The sequence below is a fragment of the Melopsittacus undulatus genome, chromosome 1, assembly GCF_012275295.1.
Source record: "Melopsittacus undulatus isolate bMelUnd1 chromosome 1, bMelUnd1.mat.Z, whole genome shotgun sequence".
In the NCBI taxonomy this organism is placed as follows: Eukaryota; Metazoa; Chordata; class Aves; order Psittaciformes; family Psittaculidae; genus Melopsittacus; species Melopsittacus undulatus.
In genome coordinates, this window is record NC_047527.1 from 116,436,791 (window position 1) to 116,454,195 (window position 17,405).

Consider the following 17,405-nt stretch of genomic DNA (forward strand, 5'->3'; position numbering starts at 1 on the left):
ACATGTCTTCTGAGCTTTTTCTTCAAAATGCAGAAAACCTTAATGTGGTCATGGCTTTCTCTCTCAAATCTTTGGACTTCTGCCCTAATATGTGAAGTAATATTTTAGTCTGTAGAAAACACTGACTCTTAACTCAGTGTTTTGTTGTACAGCCTTTATGGCAGTGTTTCTGAAGGTTGCTAACAAAGTCAGCTATAACTGAAAGTCTGTTAGAACAGCTGACTTAAGTATGGTAGGTGTTTCTTTCTTAGTTTGAAAATAATCGTTCTTTGTAGCTTATGGAGGGTCACACACTGCTAGGAAGTTCTCAAGTCATGAGAGGCTTTTCTCAAAACCCACTTTTGTTCAGGGCAACTCCTAGAGGATCTGGAACCTTGCCTGAAGATGCCCAACATTACCTGTAGGTAGCATTAATTAGCAAAATATTTGGAGCATACATTTTCCTGTGTTGCCCTTGACAGTATTGTGGAGAAATCGGTTAGCAGGCAGAATTACTGTTGCTGTAGAAATTTATGTAGACCAGTTGTAATTAAATCATTCCCAGCAACATCCCATATTTAATTTCTTGTCAGTATTATTATCATCACCTTTTCAACCTTCTAGGGGTCAATTACAATTAGCTGATATGTTCATAAAGATCGCTTTCATGGTTTAGCTAAAACCATGGCCAGTAAACTATTTCCTGATTTTTATTTGCAGTAGTAGTGCTGAAATACTTTGTCTTGAAGACAAGACCACATTGTTTATGAAGGGTTAGTAGATGAGGGAAACAAAAGTATCTCTAAATTATTCCTGGTAACTAAGAGGAACAATCTATTTTTGTAAATTCATAAGTTCTTGTTTCAGCTTCTGAAGGTGAAGCAACAAATATTGAAGCAACTTCATTCTTTCAGAGTTGAATTGGGATCTCTTGCTTTGCTTAAGCATGATACAGATAAAAAACCTTTTGTCCTGATCTTCAGCACAAATAATTATGCTGCTCCCAAATAAAATTGAAGTTTAAATTGTTTGGATACAACTGAAAACAGCATAGCTTTACTTGTTTGTTGTTTGAAGTAATTGGAAGAATGCTCTGGGACAACCTTTTAATGTGCTTTTGTCAGGTTTTTAACTGTTCACTGTGACTGTTCCATAAATAATGTGCACATCTAAATATGTGGTAGAGAAGGAATAAGCTGTGTTTTATCCTAAAGACAGTCTGGAGGTTATACACATTTATACACATTTCTTGAGGTTATGATGGTCTCAATCTCTAACTTAAAAAAAAATTATTTACTTTGCATTTTCTCATTTATTCAATTCTATTAAGTTTGCATCTCAAGAATTTAATGTTTCCTTGTGCTTAGAATAAATACTTAGTCACTGTCTCTTCCTTCCCCTTCACCAAGAGTTAAAAATAAACCTATAAAACAATGGCAGTATGAAACCGCTCCCTAGCAGCAATGAAGCTGGAAGCAAGCTGGTACTTAACCAGAGGAATTTTGCTTCAGTGTCCCAGGCCTTAGAAGTAGCTGTTTTAAAAATTTAAAAATGAAAAATGCATATGCAGTCTTTTCAGGAGAAATCTTCCTGCGAGTAATAAAAGCACCTTCCTCCTTTGGCAGAGAAGAGACTATGGAAATTTTGGTCTTGCATTCGGGGATAATACCAGCTTACTTAAAATATCATTTCAAAGCTGAATTTGAGAAAATTCTGCCTTTCCTTCCTCCCACCCCCCCTCCCCCCCACTTTATCCTCTTCCTCTTCCCCTCCTCCAGTCTTTCTCTAATATTCACTCCTGGCCCAAACTTGTATACAGCATTATAATAGCCTCATGTTATAAAACTGAAAATTTTAAAATGAAAATAATGATTTGTAATAAAAAGACTGACAGACTAATTATAGTATTGCATTAATTATTATCTTATTTCAGCTCTGTTCCTCTCACAGCTAATTCAGATCTGGGTTTTGGTGGTTTTTACTCCCTATTGACACTGTAATTGTGAGAGAGAGAATATACTGGGGAATAATATATACAAAATCAAGAAATAAAAATTGTCAGATAAAGAGTTGATTTCTAAAATGTTGCCTTGGAGATGTTAGTAACAGAATGCAAGTAGTTCTGTTTAAATATGATGCTTTGTGTCTCTTCTGCTGAGTTTAACACTATATACTATGTAATATAACTCTTGAAATCTTCCATTTCTGGATATTTTTATAGCATGTACTAAATAGCAGTCATTCATTCAGAAATCTGTGCATTGTGCAGCTAAGTTGGTACCTCACTGGTGCATTTTATAACCTGAGTTTTATTTTTTTCTCTCTCCAAATGTGTGCAATTCTCACAATGATTAAGATAAAGATTGATGTGGGTGCTGTAGTATAGCTTCAAGACTGCAATTTGAAGCTACTTTACAAAAATACAATTCTTCAGACACAGTGAAGCTGAAGTTGAATGGAAGTCCTATTACTGGTGAATTACATGTAAATATTAATAAGGGAAGAGTTCAGAGCAAGTCCTGAGTTTGGGAAATTGAGCATGATAATTTCCTGAAATGATGTCTGTCTTGAAGATATGCAGATGCAATAATTTTCAGGTTTTATTTGAACTTCCAAGTGGTATAGAAGGTGCCCGGGTTAGTGTTTGAGCAAGAAAGTGCTTGGAAGTTTTGGCAAATATCACTCTAATGGATGTATGGTAATGAAGGAAGTTAAGTTGAAAGATGAATTGGACTGAATGACTGTTTCATTCAGTCATTTAGGCTAGGCTAGTTGCATGGTTTGGTTGTTAGACGTCTCAAATTGCGTTGCCTTAGTTCCTGCACTTGGTTGACTGTCTTCACATCTTAAATTCCGAGAATTAGTTTCTGACCGTTTGCTTTGTTTTACTTTTTCAGGATGCTTCGTCTGCAGACATTCGGAAGGCATATCGAAAGCTTTCACTGGTTTTGCACCCAGACAAGAATAAAGATGAAAATGCAGAGACACAGTTTAGGCAAGTAAGTGCAATGTGTGGCAATAACATTTTTAGGGAAAATAGAATCAGAATGTTTTATAATGTTTTGTTTCAGTAAGAACAATGGTACACACCTTTTGAGCTGAACATTGAATTACATTTTTCCTGATGTATTGATTAAAAACAAGTGCACTTTTTCAGAATTAACTTGTCGAATAACTCCTAAATTAGTATTTACCTATTATTAACATAATTTGAACATAACACTTAGACTTGTACTCTTAGGAGGGTAATATGTTTAGCCCTTTATGTAAGGCTGTTTATAAATAGCTTTTTTAAAAGCAGCAGGGAGAAAATCTGATCAGTTCTCAATGCAAGCCATATGTGGGCATAATTAATGAAAACATTCATTTTAGTTTTTGAATATGTGCCTTTTGAATCTTTACAGAGTGAAACCACGAGACTCTTGTAATCAGTTCTACCTTTAGAAATACACTTCTGATGACTGAATAGAGGCTACTTAATTTCAGTAGCATCTTTCAGATTAAACAAATTATACCTTTTATTTTTAAGGTGTAACTGGTGCAAGACTCAGTTTGACAGATGCAAGGAGGGAAAAAAAAACAAGGCTTCTGCAGGAGTTGCTTGTTTGTGTATCTGATTTGTGTTTGAATAGGTTGGTCTTTCTTTTGCATGTTGAGTTTGCTTCTCAGTGTTGCAAGGCAATGTGAAAATTAGCAAAGGTCATTAGTTGGCAAACATAAAATATGTTACTACTATTCAGAGTTTGTAAACTCTTTCGTGTGTGGGTTTTTTCCCCCTTTCCTTTTTCTGGTTTTGTTTTAGTTGGTGGCCATCTATGAGGTTTTAAAGGATGAAGAAAGGAGGCAGAGGTGAGTTAATTCGTCCAGTTTCTTAAATAAAGCATTCATGCCAGTGATATATTTAAGTCCTATTTGACTTAATTGTAACTCTTCAGATGATTTTTTTTAATATACTTTACATTTGCAATTCTTAGATTTAATTAAAGATTGTATGTGGCTTAAAGTGGAAGCTGGTATTTATTTTTGTGTTATATGCTGGTTATACTCCTTTAAAACTGGTATCTCAACTTCAAAAGCTTGCTGTTATTTGGAGCAATTTTTTTAACACTTAATTATATCAGTTCTTGTTGAGTTGTGCTAATTCTCATTGCTTATTTTATTAAAACAATGAAATAGTTGAAAATACAGGCCACTGATTTAGCTGACAGTTGTATCTCATTGTATTAATAAAATTTGTATCTTGAGGTTTGTAGCATGATATTTAGAGATTATTTCCAGTGTACATTTTCAGCATTGTTTTCTGTTGCTTAGTTAATTGTTTTTTTCTTTCAGATGTATTATTTATAATACTGTTAACTTTGGTATAAATAGCATAAGTTTTTAATAAGTAATAGTTGTCCTTGCTGCTTCAGGAGTATGTCCAGCAGTGCCTGGAGGGGATAGAATTAGGAACTGAAAACCTGGGGCTGAGCTGCTTTTTGGCAGATTGTTTTAAGTTATTATTTTTTGAGCTGATCAGCATTTAATGATTATCTGGGACACTTGAAAGAGTTTTGCTTTTGGGTTGGAGTTATAGTAAATCACCTTTCGGCTTACAAGTATTTAAACAGGGCTTCGCCAGACGTTTCTTGAAGAGTTATTGGCTTTGTAGATGTCTTGGCAGGAGTCCAGGTTTTATAGTACAGATTATCTACTTTTTGATAATCCTCTCTTGAAGTGTCATGAAAATGTACTTAATAGAAGTACTTTTGGAAATTTAGTGGGGTTGTTTGTTGGGTTTTTTTTTTCCACCTCTCAAGAGAATTTAATTGTGAAGTTCTATTCAAGGAAAGTTTTTTTAAAAAATGTTAAAGTGGTTCCAGACCAACTCACTTGAAAAGTGAGTTATCCCCCAGATTTTCCCACCTTTTTGTTTATAACATTGTTTACATCTGCTTTTTCTGATATTGCTTTTCTGGAACATAGTTCCAGCTTGGAATAGGAATTTCCTTGCAGCTCTAATAGCAGCTTTTGCACTGTGATGCAGTAGCTTGTAAAATAGGTTTTTAAGCCTTGTATGCATTGTGAATATGAGTGACTTAACCCAACTTGTTTACAAGAATCTTGTTAATTAGTGCAGCACAGTGATTACAAGTGAGAACCTAAAGCAGTGGTAAATTATTCTCACTTGGATTGAGTTCACTGTCAGTGACTTGTTTTGTACATAGTGTTGTGTCTTTCTTGCACAGTGTGGATGCATGGTTGATATTGCCTCTATAGTCGATTAAATAGTTTACCTTCAGAGAATTTTCTGGAAATAATATGCAGAGTTTAGAAATAACAGGTACAGTAACATACCTATATGGTGTCATTGCTTTGAGAAAACCTTTATTGGTCAGATATATTACACAATTGACATTCTTAATGATAAGCTTTCAGTTGAGCTTGTAAATGGAGGGTGGTCTGTCCTGTACCCTGTAAGACATTGTTGTACCATGTCTTTAAAACAAGTCTTAAGTAGGTGTGCTAGGAGCTGCTCGCTCTCTAATATTGATTGTGTTATCACAATTGTGTGGGTTTTGTGGCAGAAGAAAAGGGAGAATTATTACTTTTTTTGCAATCTCCTTACTTTAGATGTTGATACTTGCCTATGCATTGTGTGAGGTGATAGATGTAGTGAAAAGAGGCTCAAAGTTTACTGTCATGACCATGTACTGGGGAGAAACTACACTGCACCCTTTGTCTCTCAGAGCTTATCAACTCAATTTCATCCTGATTTCAGAGAGACTTATTTGGATCTGCTGTAGCAAAGCCTTCTGCCAGGTTCCCCCCCACCCCAGACAGTGGGGTAGTTTTTATATCTGAAATAACTCAAAGACCTGATGGGATGTGAAGGAAGTTCTGCTTCTTACTAATTAATCAGTGAGGAATTTTGGCATTTTAGCTGAGAATCCCTTCACAACTGGATGCCTAAATGAGTTGGGGCACATGGGATTACACCACCTTGAGAAGAGTGAGCTGTAGGCTTCTGCTTCTGAACAGTGAAATCAGCTGTACCTGCCTCTTACTGCTCATATCGAAAGTGGTGTAGGCTGGCATTGGTCTTGATGTGCATACAGAGTGGAACCAGCAAAGGCAGGAAAAAAGTCCTTCACTCTTTGAGTGAATGATGAACTCACTTTGAACCAATGTAACTGTGTCTAATTAGACCTTTCCTCCGTGTCTTGGTGAATGGCCGAGGTGTTAAATCTGTGTGTGTATAAAGAAACAGCTTTCTAAAAAGCCAGATTTGTTGGCAACCTATATGTGATTATTTTTCTAAACTCTTTGTAGTTTCAGATTTATCAATAAATTTTTACTTTACCTGATGGCAGAAGCTTCTCTTAAAACATCAGAATTCCTCTACTGACAATTATAATACAGGGCTTTAAAATTAAAATGTGATTCTCTTTTTTGAGAAAGTTATACAGTTGCTTGTGAAATACACTAATGTTAGTAGTAGAACTACAGAGTATAGTAGTATTACCCTGTTAGTAATTTTATCTTACACACTGACTTATACATAACCAAAGCATTCTAATATTCTAACATTAGACATACATGCAGCATTATTTAATATAAAGTGTTTAAGATTAAGTTAAATGTACATGTGGCAGAACACAACTTTTTATGTTCTGTATGCACACTGCAGTGTGTAAAATTCTACGTAAAAGTTTATCTCTGGGGAATGAAGATAGAGGTGTGTTTCCTGAAATACATTTTACTTTAGCGCATTTATTGGTCAATCAACTTGACAATGATAAATTTTATTAGCCTTTGATTATTTTTAATTTACGAAAAAGGAGATAGTTTTGCACGCTTCTATAAATTGTAATTAGTCAGAAATCATACACTTTAATTTCATTGTTTGTTACCATTTTAAGGAGCTTTTATAAGTTACCAGGCCTATTTTCTGTAACAATGTGGGCTTGATTACAGCAAGCCTTTGCGAAGGAATCAAGATATACTTGTTTAGAGTAAGAAAGGTGTTTATCTTAGCTCTCATTATAATTGTCTGTATTCAAAGGTATAAGCTGTTCTGGCTGATGTTGCACTGGATGTCTGTGACATATTGAGGAAAAAAGGCCCCAAAATAAAAAACACCAGTGCAGTCTTCCAATAGATCAGAATAGATCTCATTAATTCAAGGTTACAGGATATAAACTATATCAGATCTCTAAATTATTTGAAATATGACATGGAGGGAAGAGTAAATTATAATTATATTAAAATAGATGATATTGTAATTAGCTATTACATTTAATGGAGGTTTTTTTTTCTTGCAATGTAATTGATTCTACAAAGACCTCTAAAAACTATTTAATGCAACTTTACAGAAGAATGAAATTTTAATAATACAGCAATTGGTTACTGGTGAGTACAAGACTAACAAGTCTGTTACAGAGTACTCAGTTCTAAAAAAAATAAATAAATTCAACTTAAGTTATAAAAGGCGATTCTTTTTTTTTTTGTCTTTTTGTTCCTGTATTGGTGCTTTGGGGTTTTTGTAGCTTGCTGACTGCTGCGTTTCAGACAACTGTCAGGCATACTCATATGTCAGGTTTGTTGCATTCCGTATACATATGTCTGAGGAAAAAATACTGCAGATGTACTCTTTTTTTTTCCTTTTCAGCTTGATTTTTTTTTTGCTTACCTAAAGTAACAATTAATACAGGTTACCAAAAGAAGAATGCTTTGTAATTAAATTTCAAATGTAGTTCTTGATGCACATGGATTAACTAACTATATTCCGTAGTTAATGTAGGTTTCTATAAGGAAATTCGTTAATGAGAAACTTGCTTTTAATTAGACCATGTCCTAAATTTGGAAATCAAGATTTTAAAATTATGGGAAGCTTCTGAGTTTCAGTAGGATCATTTTCCAGTTGAAAACCTGAAAATCATTGATATCTTTATTTTTCAAATACAGAGCTTAATTACTATTGAAAGCAGTGATTTATCTTTTAACAGTATATATTCAAAAAGTGGGTTATAATAGAAGCTATCTTCCCTTAAAATGGCCAGTCGTGTGAGCCATAATGCTCATTGATAGTAAAATCAATAGAGCATTGATTCTGAGACTTAATCCTTGGAGACTGTTGTTCAGAACAGCGGACGTAGCCTAGTAAATACCGAGTGCTGTTTAAAGTGTTTAATGCAAGAGACTCTGCTGTCTTAATTTATTTTTTTTTAACAGATAATTTATAATAGAACGTGGTTGTCAAACGTCAGTTTGCAATCCCGTTTTACATATTGCTGTATTGGACCTTGTTTAATCAGTAGCCACATTTTCAGTACATAAATTAGCAAGCCTTAGTATTATAAGAAAGGCAAGTGCTTAATAAATTTATAGCGGTATTAAAATTATTTTAAGATTTTTCATATAATTCTCTGAAGCTTTCAAAGGAAGAACATCTGTTGTGAAATGTATCAACCTAATGTGTTTTAAAAATGGGTTTGTTTTCTAAAATATTTTCATGTATTTTAATGTTTAGGGAATGCATTATTACCTCTAAAATGCTAAAATGTCTATGTAATTTTTTGTTCAAGAATCGAGTAAAAGTTTTAGTTTTTAAGTGACATACTAAGCCATTTTTCTGACCAGATTTTGTGTTAAGGCATCAGAAGTTAATTTGTTTTGATTTATTGGAAAGGAAAAAGGTTACTTCAAATTTTACAATAATGGATATTAATCTTAGTAGTCTTATAATTTGCATGGAAGATAGAATTTTGTAATATGAATTTTACTGCTGATCGCATTCAGGGCACTGAAGAATCCTGCGTGGTTAAATCTTCTGCATAGAAATAATGGTACCAGCTTGAACAAATGTTTTACCAGAAGTCAGCTTTTCTAGATATGCTGAATTAAAGTATATTTTTTTTAATTGAAAAGCATTGCCTCTTTTTCTGGTTAAAAAAATGAATTTACTTATGGAGAATTTTTTTAGTACATCTCCAAGGTATCAATTTAATAACTATCAAAGTAGCTAGTGCAGTTGTTGCATTTAAATTGATTTACATGTCAAGACTGGCAGTTTAGCAGCTGCGCTATTATTCCTGGATTGGTCAATTTACTTGAGAAAAACCTACTACTGAGTTCTACTGACCTGCATGACAATATAGGCTCTATTTCTATTCCTGTAATTAGGCCTGCGACTAACTCAGAATATTTTTAATTAAAATATTTTGGTCAATGTGTTGCACCAAATTAGGCCTTTCAGTGCAGATTTAATTCTGGAAATGGTGTGATTAGAATATGTAATGAGTTGTGTTCAATTTAAGATTAACAGGTTGTGCATCTTGAACATATAGTTTTTTGAGTTTACTGTAGAGATTTTTGTTTGAAACTTTACTCTTCAAAGTTAACAAATAGAAAAATCTGTTTTGCATGTCTGTGGCTTGTTTATTTTTAAATTGATGGTAACATACTGTAAATAAAAGACCCCAGACATACTAAGATATTTCAAGACATCTGTGTGAAGAAAAACAGACAAATTGTCAGAAAATGGTTTCTGTACAGTCAGTGGTGTTAGTAAAATTAAACAGTTTTAAAATAGATTGATTTTTGGTGACAGCTTTTCAAATAGAAAATCAAAATCATCTTGCTGTGGTGAACTTTGTTTTCTAACATCAAAATCAAGCTTTTAACTTAAAATTCGTATCTGATGCAGAATTGATGTTGAGTCTGACAGCATTTTTACCCAATGGATATTGTGCTACTAAAGGACAAAACGAAAGCAAAAATACCTCTCCCCTCCCCCTACACTTGTGCTTTTAATTTGTAAAAGAAAAATGGATTTCTCTAGTGTTTGACTTTTGTTCTTTGCTACCTATTTAGTAGTGTGTGGTTTGTTGTTTACTTCTATCATGGAGACCTGCCCACTGATTACTAGGCAGGTAGAGCACAGCTACATTTCTAGGAGTCTGTTATTTCAGAAGTGAATGAACTGGAGGGTGGGTGGGTGTTACAGGAGAGTTAAATAACTTTATTTATTTATTTTAATTGCAAAAGACTAGATACATTTCCCCAGCATTTGGTTGTGGATCCTGCTTGTTTCCAGATGCAAGCCTAGCAGCTGACAAAACAAGACATTGCTCTAAACCCAGCCCCCCAAACAAAAACAAAACTAAAAAACAAAACACAACAAAACCCAAATGATCTTTTGTGTGTGTATTATTCAAGCTGTCTGTGGATTATCATTTGTTTTGTTTTATAATTGGATGGTTTGGCTTATTTAATTTTTAGCTCTCCATGAAAGCCTGTTGTATATTTGCTACTGTAGGTATGATGATATTCTGATCAATGGACTACCAGATTGGCGACAGCCTGTATTCTACTACAGGCGGGTGAGAAAAATGAGCAATGCTGAGCTGGCATTACTCTTGTTCATTATACTCACAGTGGGTCATTATGCTGTGGTTTGGTCAATCTACCTGGAAAAACAGCTGGTAAGTATTGGTAATAAATCAAACTTGCTTCAATTATTAGTATTGAATTTTCTGCAGAAGTTTGCATATTATAGGGATCTCTTCTACTTCCTCTGTTTTGAGTTTGGATTTTTCATATTTTCAAAAGATTATATTTAAGATGGTGATAACTACAGAATGAGCTACACAAATAGTAATCTAAGAACTGCTTAACTTTTCTACAGTAGGTAATTACTAGCAAGAGATGGGTCTTTGTTTAACTTTATCATTTGCACAGAATCGTATGCTACTGATTGTATATACATACTGATCGTATGTCTGTGGTTTTCCTAAAAGATGTTTAAAAATACTCAGTTTTCATTCATTTAGAAGTCATACTTGCTTTGCCTTTGTTTTTAGCTAAATACTTTTTTGCTTCGGGTTTTTTGTGAACAGGATAGGCATTGGTAAGCAGTATAAACGACTTTTTTTTTTTTTTGGTCATATAGAGATCTATTGCTGTTCAACTAGAAAAAAACCTAAGCATAACTTGAAAAATATTCATACATTAGCATCTATTTACTTTTTTTTATTTTCCACTGCATTATTGAAGTTGATGAATGAGAAAGGAGGCAAGTTGAATGCTTTCTCCTCTTAGAAAACTTTGATTGCTATGGAGATACACATGAGTGACAGAACTGGACTTCATGTGTGTTTAAAGACTGGATACCATGGCAACAGTTATTGTTAAGATAGATCATTTTACTTAATCATGTAGGACCCCTAGATACATTTGCATAAATGCTACTCTACTGTTTACCCTTCACAGAAGAGTCCCAGTAACATTTGTGGTTTACATGCTAATGATAACCTGTAACCGTAGTTCTTTCTACATCAAGGATGAACTGCTTAGCAGAAAAAAGAGGGAGAAGAAGAAAAAAACAGGCGGCAGGGGTACAGATGAAGCCAAACTTGCTGCTGTAGACAAAAATGAAAGGTGGGAAGGAAACTCTTTTGTTTTCTGCATTTTAAATCATCAGCTGCTGGTTTAGTTCTGTCATATTCTCCTTGCATCTCTGAAATACTTAATGAGAAAAACAACTGTATTTGTAGTAACAGCAATTGCTGATATAAAGCGTGCCAGTGTAGATGTTTTCAGCTTTTGATTTGGGAATACATGTGTGGTGTTTATTCAACAGATCAACAATAATTGAAAGATTAAGGCTGAATTAATCATATCTGGCTTATAGAAGGGTGTATTATTTCTACAAGTTGATTTTAGAAGATTTTACAGCTTTTTCTGTCTTTGAAGATTTTTTCCTTTTATTACAATTAATAATTTTCAATTTATTTAAGCTTTAGTTTATTACCATACCAAGCAAGGAGTTTTTATGGGGTATTAATGCTTGTCTGATTTAATGCTTTTTATCTGATTAACTTAAAAACAAGCATGTTGGTGAAGGCTTCTAACACCATTGTTTGTTAAGAAACACATACGCAAATAGTGGCTTTCTGGATGCTCCAAAAGATACCACCATTTCTCCTATTGATTCATAGAAAGAAATAAAGGGTTTAAATAGTTCACACAGCAGGGGCATGAACTGGATCAATGCAGGATGGAGATCAGAGACCATTCTGCCTGTTGTCTTTCCTGATGACATCAGTGAGTAATGCTCCAGTGAACTGCAAATGACATTAATTTTTATGTATTGTTTTGTTTATGCTACAGTCTTCATATCTGGTTGTCAGCACTTGTGAACACTTCGTTGAAGCTTGAGGTTTTTCCAGGGATTTGTTTGGTTTGAGGTTTTTTGTTTGTTTTTTTTCAAACTGAAGTGATTATGTGGCTTAGGAATTTATCTTCTTGAAAAGCCCTTTTTAAGAGATTAAAATACAGTGATGACTCAAAGTGAGCTGTTACGTATTTTTAATTGAATATTCAAAGTGTATTTTTAATATTATGTAGTTACATGCTTTTATAGGAGTTGACAAGTGCTAATCATCTTGAAGGATATGGTAAAGTTCTGACTTTATGATTGTGTGGAAGTAATGAAAAACTTACAATTTTATTTAACTGCAGAGTACTGGACAAACCACAGTGGCATGACTTACTTCCATGCAAGCTGGGAATATGGTTCTGTCTCACTGTGAAAGCTTTACCTCAGCTGTTCCAGGTAATAGTAATGATTTTAAGTTATATTACTTTATTTTTCTTGATGGTGTTATTATGGATAATCAGGTGCATAGCACTTGTTCTTGCAAATTTTTTGACTCGAGCGCATGCCATGTGTGTATATATAAATGTATTAAAAATTACTCTTTGGAGGCAAATATATTATCATAAGTTCATCAAAATATGAATATATTCAACATGTACATTAGTCTTAATGTGCTAGAGAATTCAGCAGCAGTTCCTGTTAGGCAAAATTACAAGAATATATTATGGAGAGGGGTGATATATATACATGTAAAAAGACATTGGTATTCCTAATGAGCGATCTATTAACAAAAATATTTTTATCTCAAATAGGCAAATGCTGTGCTCTCACAGCAAGTATTAATGTCTTTAAAATTTGGGGGAACAGTGAAATTACTTCTTCTGATTGAGGTTTTTATTTTTTTTAAGTCACTGGTTAAGGATGTAAATCAATACCTGAAAATACTACTAAGAGTAAAGTAACAAAGGTATAGTTGTAACTCATAAAAGTAAATGTGGCAGATTTGCCCACGGTTGTGTGGTTTTGATTTAATAATCTAAACTGTAAAATTTAGTTGATATTCAGCCAGTGTGTTATCAGATCTGTTATCAGAATAACTTTTTTACTATGACATGGTCTTTCTTTTCATTTGCCTTTAATATATCCATTTGATTTCAGTATCCTTGTCACTAAGGAATATGGATCAGGGAATGCAAGGTGGATTTTACTTTGGTTTACAGAAACATTGAGTATTAATTTTGAAGTAGAAATAACATCAAGTGTTCAATTTCTCTTTGTGTTCAAGCTGGAAAAAGCATATAATTCATAATTCCTAATATGTTAGCAAAAGGCTTATAAAAATTATAAAGTCTGGTCTTTCAGCACCACAGCCTTTTCCTGCAAAGAGATGCAAAAGTTAGTATCTTCCTCTTTTAAAAGTTTCACCAGAAATGTGTGGCTATTTTATTAAAGAAACCTTTGCTTTTTGCAAGTTTTTAAAGCAAAAGTGATGGTGCTTAATTAAATCAACTGTTGTGTCCAAATTCAGCTTTGATGTTCATCCCTCATTTTGGTGAGTCAGATGGAAGGGAATTTAGTTCCATTACTGCTGTTGCTGCAATTTTGAAATTTTCATAATTATCCAACTTTTTTGTCTTAATTGCAAAATACTCAATATACTTCTTTTGATCGAAGTTTTCTCACTTTTTATTTTAAGATAGTCTGTTAAGAAGTCAGTTTAGCAGGTTTCAGATTTTCTCATAAAAAATCAGATGCTGTCTCAGTCAGAATAGGCAGAAAAGATGAACACAGCAAAAGTGGTTTTGCAGTTTGTGAACACCTAGCCAATACCTCTTGTTGTGGACCTTAAATCCATTAAATTAATAGTAGTGAAAAAACAAAAACCCTATCTAAACTCATGGAAAACTGGAAACCAGCAAGCAGGGATTTGGTGGCAGGGAAAGTATGATGTAGAGGAATTGAGGACAGGACAACTATGGAGCAAGGAGTATGCAGAGATGTGGTTCTAGAGTAAATTGCCCCGTACATGAATTATACTACAGCTTAACAACAGCGCTTGTTTTGTTGTTGTTTAAGGTGACCTGCCAATTACATAACTTAAAATGCAATAAAATACAAGTATTCTTCAATATTAAGAATATTCAGGACTTCAGATAACTGAAATAAAATACTGTAGCTTATTAGCTAACAATACTTACAGAAGTATTATCTCATTTGAAGAGCATAAGAGCAGCAGTGACCTCATGCTTGTGACTTTTCTGAAATGAGAGTGCAGAAGATAGATATTGTAGCCAGCTGGACAGGGACACTTCTGGACTCCTTTTAAGTTGTATTTAAGGTTTTAGCAAGTTCTGCCTTAATTGAATTGCCAAGGTAATAGCAAAAAAGTGGCTGTTCTTCCATGATTATAACCTGGTACAGAGGTCCTCTTTTGAACATAAGTGCTTTTCTCTTCAGTAATACCCTAACATAGGCTGGAGATTTCAGTGTTTCACACTTTTAGTATAAATAGAATCACTAAGGCAGCTTATCTAGAAGATAAGACTCATGCTGATATTGAGTAATGTTATTTGTGCTAGTTACCCATGCAAATTATTTAACAAGGTGTTACAGTGGTTGACATAAGGATGGCTACTACAGATTTTTCTTTATCAAGTTAATGTACATAATTTCTTCAGTCACTTAAGAGCAAACAAATTATTTTCAAAGTTGGCTGTCATTCATCTGCAACTAATTCTGCCAGTTGTAAATTAACTTCTGAAAATACATCCATATTTAAATGAACACTGTTTGGGACAGGAAAAAGTCCCAAACAAAGAGTTAGCAATACTTTTAATGAAATGTTGCTTCTACCGCTGAGTTTTTCAAAGCCCTGGCAGTGCAATTGCTGAACTACTTCTCAAATTAAGGAAACAAAACCACCTGCCTGTGTACACAAGTTCTTCCTTAAAGGAAACTTTATTGAAAAAAGAAGGAAACTAATAAAAAAACCCAAACCAAACAAAACAACACCAAAAAAACAGCCCAAACCCTCAACGAGACAGAAAACACAAAGAGAGATCAATTTAAACTTTTTGTCATTTTTGTATTGATTCCATTTACTTAGCATCCATCTCTCCCCCTCGTTAGTTAATGCGAATTTTCTACTTGCAACAGCTCTGTCTGAGGATTCAGGTTGCTGAGCTTCTGCCCATGCCTGGCTCTCATTTATCCAATTGAGTGTCTTTCTCCTACTTCCCTTCCTTCTTCAAAATGTCAGATTTCCGAAGGAGGCACTTAAAATAATTAAGGTGGGCCTTTACTGAAGAAAAATGCTTTGTTTGCATGCCCTTCTGATGGCCTATGCCATTTTATCGTAGTCTACATTTTATGTCAAGAAACTGGAAGAAAAATGGGTGAGAGGAGGATGAGAGCAACTAAAAAATGATTGGTTTGGTTTTTTTTGGTTGTTTTTTTTTTAACTGTTGACTATTGTATTTTGAGAGAGATTGCATAGGTTTTTATATCCACGCATTTAGTTTAGTTAAATTTGGGGGTGAAAACGGCATTGTTAAGCTTATTTTAAGAAGCAAAGGGAAAAGAATACATAAAATGTGTCATAAATCGAATATCTCTGATGTGAAAGAAACATTAAGTGGAGTGTAAATTACATTGACTATTATCAAGTTTAATTCTTATAATGTAGGCTCAAGAAAAAAGATAAGTAAAGAATACAAATTGTTTCTAAGGTCATTTATCGTTTCCTCTTTCATGAGAATGGCCAGGAAGAAGTCTATGTATTTAAGAAAATACATAGAAGAAGAAGAAAAAAACCACCCAACTTTAATTATAATGTTTATTGGAACTGAAAATTGTTCTTACAAAAAGTTAACCAACCAAATATAGTGTGCAAGAATTGAAGTTCAAATGGTGAATGTAGTACAGAGGACACGTTTTTTTAAGTGAACTTTCATTTTATGGTAGAGCAGTCATATGTAAATTGCAGTTTATTCCCAAAACAGCTTACAAGAGGTTTTTCTTTGGATGTTCAGACCTAAGACTTAAGCAAAGTCTTTTTAAAAAATGTTAATTATTCTTCACATAGTATTTCCCTCAGAAAACTGAAGATAGGGAGTGTTTGTTAATGTTCTGTCAACTACTTTCCCTCCGCCTTGATGGGATGAAGCTTAGCAATGAATGTCTTTATTTTTACACCAACTTAATTAATACTAGTCAGCACTATGATATATTTTTGTATTAGTTAAATAATTTCTGGAAGAACTTCTGGTGGCTTGCCAGTAACAAGAAGGCAATTCAAGCTCAGTACATAGTAGTGCCAGGTATAACCTATTGAAATTATCAACTAAGCTTTCAATTACAATTGAAACTTTTGCTTATGGAGACCTTTGTGTAGTGTGAAGTGAATTAAAACAAAAAGGCCAGTAATTTATTTTTATGTAGACTACCAGATGGTAATTACTGTAGCTGATTTAGTAGCCTGGAATAGATTCAAACTAGTGACCCAGAGGTGTTTAATTTTTTCCTCAGGTTTTCTTTTAATCCGTGATTACATTTCAACACCTGTTTAGAGATGGTTCAGCTTTGGCCTTAAATGGATTGGCAATGTGTCATTAAACTCAAGAGGCTTTGCCAGCAGGGCATCTCCTTTGGCAAAGTTAGCTTTTAAGTAAGATTTATTTAGGGCAGCAAACACTTTATGTAGGTTGGTTTTGTCTTCACATATTACTTTATATAAAATCATTGTGTGAGATTAAAATTTTATTTACTGCATTTAATAACATACGCCCCAAAATGAGATCTTTTGAGAAGATTTATTCACGTCAGGTTACATATCTCCTTAATACCCAGCTTTACAGGGTTTTAATGCATTCCAACTTACTGTACAGCACCAATGTTGATATAAATTGTGGGGAGTGAGCAGGATGTGTGGCACGAGTGATTGCCTATTTGCTCTGTTTCTTGCTATTTTGCAGCTGTTAGAAGAACCGAAGTAGGGATGAAGCTCTTGACCCTGAGGTCAATTAGAAGCTTAGAAGCAGGTCAGAGGAGAGTGGATGGTAAAACAAGTAATCTGGGTGTATGCAAGTGAGCAAAAATAATTTGTGTCTAACTGAGTACTGAGACTTTGGGAACAAAATGTGCTTTGCTGCATAGTAAAAGTTTTAAGTCAGTGTAGGACACTAATTTAATAGCTTTTTGTTCTGTGAGAGAGAATTTTGTTCTGCTCTTTTGAATTACTTACTGTATGTCTGTATATCCTAAAACACACATTAGAGGAACATAG

The 17,405-nt window shown here is 33.9% G+C and overlaps 1 protein-coding gene across 2 annotated transcripts in view; it reads left to right on the plus strand.

Annotated features, from left to right (window-relative positions):
- Positions 1 to 17,405, plus strand: part of DNAJC1 (DnaJ heat shock protein family (Hsp40) member C1) — a 111,969-nt gene that overhangs the window by 37,737 nt on the left and 56,827 nt on the right. For both annotated transcript variants that reach the window (XM_034068214.1, XM_034068218.1), the window contains exons 2-6: positions 2,877 to 2,978; positions 3,782 to 3,828; positions 10,280 to 10,445; positions 11,303 to 11,400; positions 12,484 to 12,577. In XM_034068214.1, the coding sequence (XP_033924105.1) occupies positions 2,877 to 2,978; positions 3,782 to 3,828; positions 10,280 to 10,445; positions 11,303 to 11,400; positions 12,484 to 12,577 (507 nt within the window). The remainder of the gene's footprint in view (positions 1 to 2,876; positions 2,979 to 3,781; positions 3,829 to 10,279; positions 10,446 to 11,302; positions 11,401 to 12,483; positions 12,578 to 17,405) is intronic.